The sequence below is a fragment of the Leptidea sinapis genome, chromosome 31 (assembly GCF_905404315.1).
Source record: "Leptidea sinapis chromosome 31, ilLepSina1.1, whole genome shotgun sequence".
Taxonomy (NCBI): Eukaryota; Metazoa; Arthropoda; class Insecta; order Lepidoptera; family Pieridae; genus Leptidea; species Leptidea sinapis.
The window spans coordinates 5,473,465-5,486,740 of record NC_066295.1 but is presented as its reverse complement, the minus strand read 5'-3'; the positions used below and the strand labels follow the sequence as shown (position 1 = coordinate 5,486,740).

Sequence of the window (13,276 nt, the reverse complement as noted above, 5' to 3'; positions counted from 1 at the left end):
TCCGTATCTTGCTTGTCAGGGTCGAATGTGGGTAGATTGTCACGGAAGACAGGTTTCGGCGCTATCAGGGCTTCGATCAGCGCTCGCATGTTTTGGTTTTGTAGTTCGAACATGGCACGCCGAATATAGCTTCGTTATTTTTCTCATTTTGCACCAACATTGATCCCACCTCTGATAACGGCGGAAGAGGGTCACCGTCCTTAGCAGGGTCCATAGTCCTAGACTCCTAGCAGTGGGCATCGATGGGTAAAGTCAGTGCACGGAACAAACTTATTCACACAATCAAATTATAATGTAGAATCACTTTAAATAAATACACTATGGGATATATGGAACGCGTGATGGTTCAAGTTCGACTGCTCTGGCCGACCGCTGCACAAGAAGTGAAGTGCGCACCTCTCGGCCGGGGGAACGTTGACTCCATCGAACGCCAACAGATGGCGCTGGCGTTCCGTGTAACGACACGACAGATGGCGCTGGCGTTCCGTGTTACGACATATATATTAACGATCTACCGTTTGTGGTAGATGATAGCCATGAGATTGTTTGCTGATGATACTTCACTTATTTTTAAAGTGAAGCGACGTGCAGATATTGATGACGAGGTAAACAATGCACTCTCAAAGATAGTGCATTGGTTTGAGACGAATAATCTGCACTTAAACAGTAAAAAACAAAGTGTTTACGGTTCGTTACACCAAACATAGCGGAGGTACAAACCAACGTACTTATAAATAATCAGAGATTGGAACTTGTGGCCACTACGGTTTTCTTGGGTATCACGTTAGATAAAAAGCTTCAGTGGGGTCCACATATTGACCATCTAGCAGGTAGACTCAACTCTGCTGCATATGCAGTTAGAAAGATTAGAGAGTACACGAATGTTGCGACCGCTAGATTAGTGTACTTCAGTTATTTTCACAGCATCATGACGTACGGTATTTTACTATGGGGTCATGCTGCTGACATTGATATAGTGTTTGCTCTGCAAAAGAGAGCTGTTCGTGCTATATATCAGCTTGGTTATAGACAGTCTCTCAAAAAAAATTTAAAGAAATAAATATTATGACTGTTCATTCTCAGTACATTTATGAAAATTTAATATACATTCACAAAAATCGTCACCTTTTTGCTCTTAATAATGATTATCATTATTGTAACACTAGAAATAATGGATTGCTTGTAACTAATTCTAGTAGGCTTCATAAGATACATAATAGCTTTAAGGGTAAATGTATACACTTCTATAATAAAGTCCCAGCCACTGTTCAGGCATTATCTGTAAATAAATTTAAATGTTTTATAAAAAAAATGGCTCTGTCGTAAATCCTATTACTCCATTGCTGAATATCTAAATGATCGGACAGCCTGGGACTAGATTGTGATTATTTTATAGCGATAGAAATGATTGTACAATATTGTATATTTTTATTGGAAAGAGCGCAAAAAAAGAATGGTGAATGGGAGAGTTTCTTGCGCCGCTTCTTCTCTCTCAGAGCGCCGTTTGTTTCTGAAGCGTTAGTAGTATGTAGTAGTTATTAGAAATGACATAAAAAAGAATTCTAAAGGAATCAATTTTGAGAAAATAAATGCCTTTCATGCCTTTTTATGCCTTTATCGTTTTTTAAACTATAAATTAGTATAGTATATTAAGAATGACTTATTGTTATAAATATTATTATTATAATTAGTGGGTATTCGAATTATAAGTCCGTGAAATCGATTATAATAAATTCGTGAACATAATTTACAATGTTAAACTAAGTTTGCGGCTGCAATATTTATTATCAAGTTTTATATGAGTGTGGTTTAATGGGTTTCCATGATGTTTTTTTAAATTTATATGCCTTTATCTTATATATCATAGTTTTCGTGGGTGCTGAAACCAATACCAGCTAGTGTTATCAAAATGAAAATTCACGATGGTGGCTGCATGAAATTGACAATTTTTGCGTCATGGGTGTAGTTTCTAAATAGATGTCATTTTTGTAATTGGCACTTCCGAAAACCTAGAAACTGATACCCATTTTGTTGTTATTGAAAAAGTCATATCCTCCATCTTGTATCTCTATATGTAAATAGATGTTAATTGTTCTTAATTGAATCTCAAGAAAACGATAACTGCCCTGTCTTGCCCCGACTGTGGTAGAAGTGTACAAAGTTTAAATCAAATATTTCAAAGTTTCCCGTGAATATTTCAACCAAAAAATTTAAACGATATATTTGGAAGCAAAACATGAAATAAAATGTTGTTTAAAAACATAACTATATATTTAATGCTTTTTACTTTTTCACGCCCATAAGGAACTTCGTTCCAAAAATACAGTTGAATACTTCAAAAACCTTTTTTAAAGTCTTTTAGAAAAATAACATGACAACCCTATTGCTTCAATGGAGTGTAGGCACGTATAGGTAAGTATTTTATCAACAAGGCATAGTTTCCATACTGGTAGATATGTTTACTGTACACCTATACCTGTACCACAAATGACTCTTATTAAGTTTCATTTCAAAAAAGTTCTAGGATTGATACAGGTAAAAAAATTCAGTGATTATGTTGTACCTTTTGTATTTATATTATTCTACATGACAATGAGCATAAAATATCATTCTTGCGGCTATTGTAATAAATTGAATCGTGGATTTGGAACTCATTGCACTGTTTTTGTCTAGGGCCGGTTTTGGCGAGTCAGGCGGCGGTGCTCTGCGAGCGACAATAGCGGGTCCCGGAGGGGTGAGAGCCGCGCGCGGGGAGGGCGGCGCCGCGGGGCTGCCCGCCGGTGCCTCCTCGGCCGCGTACTCGGCCGCGTTGTCGCCATACTCGCCAGCCTGCCGAGCACATACGACCACGTGGCTTATAACGACCTATGTACAACTTGAACCTAGGTCTAGGAAGGCTTATATTATACGCTCTAAGGATCATAATCCGACAACTGCGTGCGCCACCGACCCACGGGGTGACAGACGGTGGCGGGGACGACGTACTCAGTACTGAGACGTCAGCGGGTAACGGGCGGTGTTGCGGGGGGGGGGGGGGGGGGGGGGGGGGGGGGGGGCAACGCGTCATACTTGTCGTTGTCGGACTATATATAGTAGCCAACATTGGAACATTTTACTGCAAACTAGAGAAGCTATTATAAACAAAATATTGAATGCAAGTTGATGATAAAGTATATGACAGAGATAGAGAGAGCACAGCTAAAAGAATACATTCAAGGTGTTATTTCCGATAGGACATACAGGCTGATACCACACTATAAGCAATAATAATAAGCCCATGCCCCAAGTGAGCAACAAGCAAGCAAGCTCTTTTGTTGACAGCTGCTGCCACGGGGACTTCCGTCGCTGCAAATGTAGTGATAAATAGTCAGCTATTGATGGATCTACTGCTGCAGTCAGGGGCGTAGCTACCACCGTATCTGCCGTATCAATTAAACGGTGCCCCGGGGGTCCCAGGGCACATTAATAAAAACTAGCTGCTTCCCCAAGAAAAAGGCAAGGAGAGTGTCAATTTCAATTGATATTATTTGTATTTTTTTTTTGAAAAATTGACAGATAATTATGATTAGTAAAATATTTCTTTTAATTTATGTAAAAATTTTTTCTTTTGTGAGAAATCTTTACCCTTTATAAGCAAATTTTTATACGGGGCCCCGCCAAGGCACGCTACGCCACTGGCTCGAGCACTAATTACTCTTTTTGAACAGTGCTTATGAGAAAATACTACGTCATCATATTTATATTCACTTTCTAAAAGAAGTCGATTTACAGACTCATATTAATAGATAAATCCATTGTCGATGTTTGTTTCCAGTGAACTCCTAAATTAATGAACGGATTTTAATAGATATTTCATGTAGTGCAGTTAAACAACATGAGAGATATAAGATAGTTTTTTATTTCGATTTGGGACCCATAATTATTTTTATTTCCAACTAGCTGACCCGGCAGACTTCGCACTGCCTCAATCGATAAATAAAAGACCTTAACTTTTGTATAAAATAAACTTAAAACAAACAAAAGGAATCATTTTTTTAAGTGTTACCCGTGTTTTAAGGAAGTTTAATTTTTACCTCCTCAGAAAGTTAGAAAGATTTAAAAATTCTTATTAGTTATTTATGAAATATTATTGACAAATTCATAATAAAACAGAATTTTATTTATTACAGAACGTCTGTCGGTCGTCTGTTGACTCATCACTATATCTCTGGAACCATAAGGCATAGACTTGATCATAGTCCTAGGTTAAAATAAAAATGTATAAAGTCGCCAAATCCTTGTCAAAGTTAAACAAAGAACTCTCCGAATATTAAAGCAGTGATGTAGATACAATTAATGGTAATCTACGAAGTCAACTTACATACTGTAGGTAACAAAGTTAGTAAAGTAAATAAGCAAAAATATTACTTAAGACTGCTGCTTATTGAAGAAAAGAAAATTATTATTTCAAATTTTTTTTTACAAAAAAAACATTAAATTAATAACAGCACTTGGTAAGAAAATCAAAGAAAGTATCAAATATGATATTAAAATTAAAGAAACTTCAAACCTTAGATAAACACATCATAAAAGCAAGTAAAAGGAAAAACCACAGTAGAAAACAAATCTTAATTAGAGATGAAACGGATATCCGGTAACTATCCGGTATCCGGCCTATCCGGCGGCCTTAATACTATCCGGCCGAATACCGGATAACTACCTACTGTTCGGCCGGATGGACATCAGGCCGAATTAAAAAAAAAACTGTATAAAAAATATATTTTTAAGTAATTATTTGCTTTATTTAGTTAGTTTTAGTATCACTAAAGAAACATAATTAGTTTGAGTTGTAAATTTTTAGTCAGACCATAGTAAATGAAAGTAATAGAAAAAAAATAATTAATAATTTTTCTGCATTGAGAGGTAGCAAGCGGTTTCGCTTCTCTCAACCGAATCTAACCGAGTTTATTCGATCGTTCGCGCGCCGCCTAGGCAAGTCTGTGTTTGTGTGTGCGATACACCAAACGGCTAAGTTCCGCCAGACATCCGGCGGCCATATATTCGGCTATTCGGCCACATGGTTGGCCGAATATCCGGTATCCGGTATCCGGCCAAACTGCTATCCGTTTCATCTCTAGTCTTAATAGTAACTCTAAGATAAATCAATATTATGTTCTTTAAAGATGTTACCTTTAAGCATCATAATTAGTCGAATAAGTTCACTAAACTACAGGTATTGACAATTTTGAAATTACTTTAAAATCGGCCCGATAAGGTTCGAAATGTCTCAAGACGTAGGTGTGTGCCGCGGTGGTAGCGGTGGCAGCGGTGGTAGCGGCCGCAGTGCGGGTCAAGTTTGTTTGTAGCGCGCTGCGGGAGCGCCAGTGATCGTGCGGCGCGGTCGTGCGCGACGGTAATGCTCGGGAGCCGCTCTCGGAGCTGGCGTCGCGGGGGCCCGATCGCGCCACATCCACCTGAAGATCTTCGCACAACGAACAGAAAACTATAGTGTCAATAGCGTCAACTCGTTTACAGGTGCTGCTCGTGGAGCCAGCTCGAACTGTTATAGTTAATAAATCATTGTATTTGTTGGATGCGATGACCAACTATGACAGTAATGACGACTATCGTGTTCATGAAGCATCCTAACACAAACAATGAATTCAAGGTCTAAAGTTGACGCATCCAATGTAATATGATAATTTTTATTTATACAATGTTTTCTTAATTACGTTTATTGAAATATTTGATGTTTAAAACGCTTTTAACTTAGAACAAGATACATATTATATTGTATGCAGCACCTTACACACTAAATTGTTATGTATATTACAGCCAGTGTAAAATACTCTGTTGATTGAAAAGAGTGGCCGTTGAGATTCTTGCATGTTCTTCTCACGAGCTCTTCTTTTTCCGAACATTATATGATGGATTCAGTAATTTGAAAGAAATATTTATAGGGACGATTTAAAAGCGCTTAGTTTAAGTCTAAGTGAATAAAGTGTGTTTGACAATATTATATTGACAAACAGTATCGACTCGCATGGCTCTGCACAAAGTTCTCACGTACGATTTGCAGTAGGTACTTATCGGATGGCCGCCCTCATCTACCGATGCAGTTGTGAGGATGGAAAAATGAAAATGGCCCACCCCGTATCCAGAGCTGATCTTTACTTATTTCCTCTTTATGCACGTCGTCTCTTCCCTCCTTTTATTAAATATCTTTTATTTATTCCTTTGTATCGGAATCCAAAAACTCCACATGTCAATTAATCGGCAGTAAAAAAACAAAGCTACAACTTCTTCGACTTCCCTAAACTTATTTTACTTTATACCTCACACACATCTACCGCGTTCTAACGGTTTCGTGACAATGACTTTACATTTCAGAGCTAAATGATGTCCAGTTTTTATTAACCGACTTCCAAAAGAAGGAGGGTATCAATTCGATCGGTATTTTTTTATGTAGGTACACCGATTACTCTGAGATTTATGATCCGATTTACGTAATTTTGTGACTTTGAGCGGGATAGCTTCGTCTAGAACAATACAACTCAAGCGGACAGACACGCATGGCCAGACAACCTTAATAATTACAATAAGTAAGCTGTTTATAATACTAAGTTTTATTTTGTTTAGGGTTTGCCACCGACTTAAAACCTATCAATAGGTAGCACATATAAATAATAGCATTTTATTAATATAATATAAAGGTAAAGGTGTATTAATTTAAATTTTTAGTATTTGATACTTTTCAGTTTTTGAAGTCGGTTTTTTTAAACGAAGTTTTTTTGATAAATAATATCCTGACGGTGTCTCATTATCCCAAGTCAGAGTCAGCGACTTGGATATTTGTGAGCATTTGGGAAATAGCAAGTGATTTAATAAGATCCGGCACATTATATTATGACAAACGAGGACAGATTTTATTATTGGTTACAATATTATAATTATTTAACTATTATGCAACTACTTAACAATTTAACCAAAATATTTCATCAAATTTCAAATTGAGCAAGGAAGGTCATTAACTAAGCTGTTTTAATATGTATGAACTACCACGGATCAGAAAAAACTAGTGGAAGTGGCATGTGGGCGTTACCCTGTCGCGAGGCTCAAGAGACCAGTCATTTGATGTGAATTGAAGCATAATAATTATGTTTTAAAAAGATACAAATATGCGTTGTTGTGCCATTTTTGACTGTAGAAATCATAGCCGCGATAAAAATATGTCCGACGAAGGGATTTCCTATCATCGGTAAACATAATATTCCGATTTAAATACAATTAATATTTTTTATGTGTTGTGCAAACTATACAATTAAAAATGAACCATAGTATCGTACCTTGAGAAGAACAAAAGCATAAGTGTAAAAAGTATGTTTTACAGGAGAGCGAAAAAACTATTTAAATTGGTATATCTTTTTATTTAGTAATCTGTCGAATCTAATTTTTTTAATGAAAAATTGTGTCAAATAAAATCTTCTATTCACTTTACAAGCTGTCAGTAAAAGTTAATACTTAATTAGAAATTTTCTATTTTATAAATTACGCGACTCTTCATTAGACAGTTTTATAAAGATAAGTGCATGAATAGATTCCTACGTCAATGTTCTTTGAAAAAATTATCGTGAATACATCGCCATGCAATGGCATCAGACTAAATCGGATGTTATATTACGCTTTCTTTTTTTTTTTTTTTTTTTTATAGAATAGGAGGACAAACGAGCGTACGGGTCACCTGGTGTTAAGTGATCACCGCCGCCCACACTCTCCTGCAACACAAGAGCGTTGCCGGCCTTTACGGAAGGTGTACGCGCTTTTCTTGAAGGTACCCATGTCGTATCGTCCCGGAAACACCGCACAAGGAAGCTCATTCCACAGCTTCGTGGTACGAGGAAGAAAGCTCCTTGAAAACCGCACTGTGGAGGACCGCCACACATCCAGATGGTGGGGATGATATCGTAACTTTTGACTATTTTTTGTATAATTTGAGATTTTTTTTATTGAATTATAAAAGTTTGTGCGATTAATCGATTGAAGTAAAACTTAATGATCATTAACTTTAGGAATAATTAACAGACGCATTAAGACGCTATAGTTCTAAAAAGTAACATTTATGAAAATCTGTTCGTTTAAATTACCAACCCCATTCTACAATTTATTATAATAATAATAATAATAATAATAATAATAATAATAATAATAATAATAATAATAATAATAATAATAATAATAATAATAATAATAATAATAATAATAATAATAATAATAATAATAATAATAATAATAATAATAATAATAATAATAATAATAATAATAATAATAATAATAATAATAATAATAATAATAATAATAATAATAATAATAATAATAATAATAATAATAATAATAATAATAATAATAATAATAATAATAATAATAATAATAATAATAATAATAATAATAATAATAATAATAATAATAATAATAATAATAATAATAATAATAATAATAATAATAATAATAATAATAATAATAATAATAATAATAATAATAATAATAATAATAATAATAATAATAATAATAATAATAATAATAATAATAATAATAATAATAATAATAATAATAATAATAATAATAATAATAATAATAATAATAATAATAATAATAATAATAATAATAATAATAATAATAATAATAATAATAATAATAATAATAATAATAATAATAATAATAATAATAATAATAATAATAATAATAATAATAATAATAATAATAATAATAATAATAATAATAATAATAATAATAATAATAATAATAATAATAATAATAATAATAATAATAATAATAATAATAATAATAATAATAATAATAATAATAATAATAATAATAATAATAATAATAATAATAATAATAATAATAATAATAATAATAATAATAATAATAATAATAATAATAATAATAATAATAATAATAATAATAATAATAATAATAATAATAATAATAATAATAATAATAATAATAATAATAATAATAATAATAATAATAATAATAATAATAATAATAATAATAATAATAATAATAATAATAATAATAATAATAATAATAATAATAATAATAATAATAATAATAATAATAATAATAATAATAATAATAATAATAATAATAATAATAATAATAATAATAATAATAATAATAATAATAATAATAATAATAATAATAATAATAATAATAATAATAATAATAATAATAATAATAATAATAATAATAATAATAATAATAATAATAATAATAATAATAATAATAATAATAATAATAATAATAATAATAATAATAATAATAATAATAATAATAATAATAATAATAATAATAATAATAATAATAATAATAATAATAATAATAATAATAATAATAATAATAATAATAATAATAATAATAATAATAATAATAATAATAATAATAATAATAATAATAATAATAATAATAATAATAATAATAATAATAATAACCTTGTTTTTCAGATAAAAAATGACTACCTATCTACGTATTACGCATTATAATATAAGACAATTGGTAATTAGATATAATATAATATACCTAAAGTAAAAGATTGTTTTATTTGTTCAAATAAGAATAATATATACTAAGTAGCTCATACATGAACTGTAAAACAGACTGCTAGAGACAACTTTCCTTGGAATTCAATTGGATAGGTAGTTAACAAGCCGGTAACTCAACGAATACTACAAAAAACGAAGTGAGAATGACGAAGAAATAAAATGATCTGTCAGACTGTCATTGTCAAAGTGTAGTTAGCGTTATATATATATTAACGAAATTATATTATAGAATATATTTTATTCATAACAATATGGTCATGCAAACATAAAGTATGCACCTAACCAATATTATTTAAATAAAATAACTGGATCTTAATGTTACGTTAATTTACACAACGCGCTCCTCGCAAAACTTCCATCATTTGGGCTTCCCGAGAGCTTATATACAAGTGGACCTCCAGCTTCCTCACTGGGCGCAGCATACAGGTCGTTGTCGACGGTTATTGCTCGAATCCCAAGCCCGTGAACGCTGGAGTGCCCCAAGGCTGTGTGCTATCTCCCACGCTGTTTCTTCTGCATATCAATGATATGTTGGACCTGTCCATTGCTATGCAGACGACAGCACTGGTGATGCCGTATACACGGGCCATGCAGGTCTCTCTCGGGAAAACGTCGACCAGTGCCGGGAGAAACTTGTGTCTTCTATCGAGTCCTCTCTCGAGAAGGTCGCGGAATGGGGTAAGTTGAACCTTGTCCAATTTAACCCCCAGAAGACTCAAGCTCACTCACTCAAAAAACCCCATTTGCCGTATCACTGCTCTTCGAGAACACTTCCCTTAAAGCCTCGCCTAGTATCGGAATACTGGGTCTCGAAATCTCGAGCGACTGTCAATTCCGTGGCCATCTGGAGGGCGAAGCCAAATTGGCTTCGAAGAAACTGGGCGTCATAAATAGAGCACGGTGATACTTCAAGCCGGCCCACGTTATAGCGCTCTACAAAGCGCAGTCCGGCCTCACATGGAGTATTGCTGTCATCTCTGGTCTGGCGCACCCCAGTATCAGCTCGTTCCATTTGACCGCGTGCAACGCAGAGCAGCTCGAATTGTCGGGGACCTAGCGCTCTGTGAACGGCTGGATCACTTGGCGTTGCGTAGAGACGTCATTGTGTGTCTTCCACCGCATTTATCACGGGGAGTGTTCCGAAGAGCTGTTCAACCTGATTCCTGCCGCCGAATTTCACTTTCGCACGACACGCCACAAGTTACGATATCATCCCTACCATCTGGATGTGGTGCGGTCCTCCACAGTGCGGTTTTCAAGGAGCTTTCTTCCTCGTACTAAGAAGCTGTGGAATGAGCTTCCTTGTGCGGTGTTTCCGGGACGATACGACATGGGTACCTTCAAGAAAAGCGCGTACACCTTCCTTAAAGGCAGGCAACGCTCTCGTTGCCGGTGAAGGTGAAAGGTCTCCTGTAACACCAGAGGAATCAACTCTTGTGATTCCTCTGGTGTTGCAGGAGTGTGGAGTGGAGTGGAGTGTGGGCGGCGGTGATCACTTAACACCAGGTGACCCGTACGCTCGTTTGTCCTCCTATACCATAAAAAAAAATCGATTAAATATTAATTCGATTACATTTAAATCGATTTTCTTTATATGTTTTTTCAGTTTGTAGATTGCAAAATGAGCTAGTTTTTTGTATTTTACATCAGAAAAATATACCCTTTTCATAAATATATTTCAACTTGATAACATAACCCTAAAGTCCCATTCTCCTTTCAGTGTATAAGTAAAAAGTTTTAATTTTTTTAGTTATAATAATATTATGGTCACGATTATGATTAACTTGGGCTCGAATCACTGATGTAGCCATATCTGATGACACCTGGCGGACGACGGCGCTCGGTGAGGTTGACAATACTGATATTTACTTTGTACAGTTTTAAGTGCTTTTACCTGCTGTACTCATGGAGTTGAGTGCGCGAGGTGGAGTGGAGATTGTTGGAGACTCGGAGCTTGGTGGCGAAGGAAGGAGAAGCAGATCGTACTCCGTGCACTGCGATGTACACTCGCCTCTGTAAAGCGGATGGCAACTTTATTATTAAATCCTCGACTGCAATTACTGGTGATATATTTTTTGTAATTATTATCACATGATCAATTTATTATTTTTAGAGTGATATCCCTAATTTCTGGGATTAATTATACAAATAAAACCCTCGGGTTCCGTCCGAGCGCTCTTACCAACTGAGCATTCATAAATTATGGTTACAAATTTAATTTGGAGTATCACATGATATCAAATTATTAAAAATATATAACATTGAAGCAGTATCCATTAGTGATCACAGATAGCAGACACATAGATATATTATAGATAGTAGACACATAGATACATCACAGATAGTAGACACATAGATCTATCACAGATAGTAAATACCTACATAGATATTTTATTCCACACTTTGCTGTTTTGATCGATATTTCTTCAATTTGGACGGAGTGCGTTAATATGAGTAATGGAGAGTTTAAAATGTAATATTGTAATGTTATGTTATCATGTATAAATTATAATGAATAGAGATTAAGTCATTAACGGATGAGCATACTCATGTTCACTTGATGGTAGGTGATCAACGCTAGTGTAATTATTGCGTTACGTGTTTGACACCGTCCCATCCCCGTCTGCCACCCCGTGGGACGGTCGCACACGCAGTTGTCAGACTTTATTGGCCGCTAACCTCCCGCAGTGTCCCGACGTGTGCGCGCAGTGCAGGAACCGCCTCCACCGCGAGAGCACGTGTGCCGCGTGCGCCTCCCCGCAGCCTTCATCCGCACGGGCCTCCGCCGGCACAGTGGCGCTGAGCACGCCATACAGCATACCCTGGCACACCACGCCCACACCCTGGTCACGCTGCCAAAAATTACCGCAGTCTCGTTGAATCAATTGTCACTGTTGTTAAAGGCCACTGTGACCACGTTAGTAAATATTAGGAAGGACCATGAAGGAGGCCGGAGGGGGTGAAGGGAAATGGAATTTTGGTTCTACACAAATAATAAACCAACACAGGTTCGCTTCGCAGTTTCGAAATGTGAGATTAGCAGTGAATTGTACTCCTAGATCTTTTAATATGAATGGACGCTCTATCAAATCGAATTTATAGTAACAAAATTATATATTTCCCAAATATTGGGTAAAACTTCGAAAAAAAAAACATTTTTCTGCGTACTTCACTATCACGTCGGCGGCCGATAAAGACTGAAGTCCACGCATCCCTTTTCCGTTTTATGTAAACATCCCATTGTCTTTGTTTTAATTTTTTACAGAATTTGAATTGAATTTCCATGAACTGGTTGGAGCAAATGTCAAACATTACTGGATGAAAACATTAATCTCTCTTCTAGATCATTTTCTTCAATAGAAGAAATTGACTATGCTATTGATCATCTGCACAAAACCATTCTTCATGCTAGAGACACAGCTGTCCCCATGGGCACTTTAACAAATGATAGCGTTACCAAATTGCCTCGATATGTACAGCAAATAATTCAAATACAAAAACTAATTGCGGTTGTGACAATAATCTATCTAAAGGGGCTTTGAAAAGATCTGTTTGCAGTCTAATAAATCGCCTCTGTGGCTTGATTAGTTTCGCTGCGCAAAAATCTGCAGACAACAAATGGAAGAAAACGCTTGTAAAAATTGACAATCCTAGGAGTAGTAGGGATTCGCCGGTTCTGGCTCACAGTAGTAGGG

General features: G+C 34.6%; 1 protein-coding gene across 1 annotated transcript in view; it reads right to left on the bottom strand.

Annotated features, from left to right (window-relative positions):
* Positions 1–2,577: 2,577 nt before the first annotated feature.
* Positions 2,578–13,276, bottom strand: part of LOC126973980 (uncharacterized) — a 74,519-nt gene continuing 63,820 nt past the window's right edge. The window contains exons 4-7 of the mRNA XM_050821328.1: positions 12,261–12,433; positions 11,476–11,594; positions 5,235–5,461; positions 2,578–2,829 (exon numbers count right to left, since the gene is read on the bottom strand). Of these exons, the coding sequence (XP_050677285.1) occupies positions 2,578–2,829; positions 5,235–5,461; positions 11,476–11,594; positions 12,261–12,433 (771 nt within the window). The remainder of the gene's footprint in view (positions 2,830–5,234; positions 5,462–11,475; positions 11,595–12,260; positions 12,434–13,276) is intronic.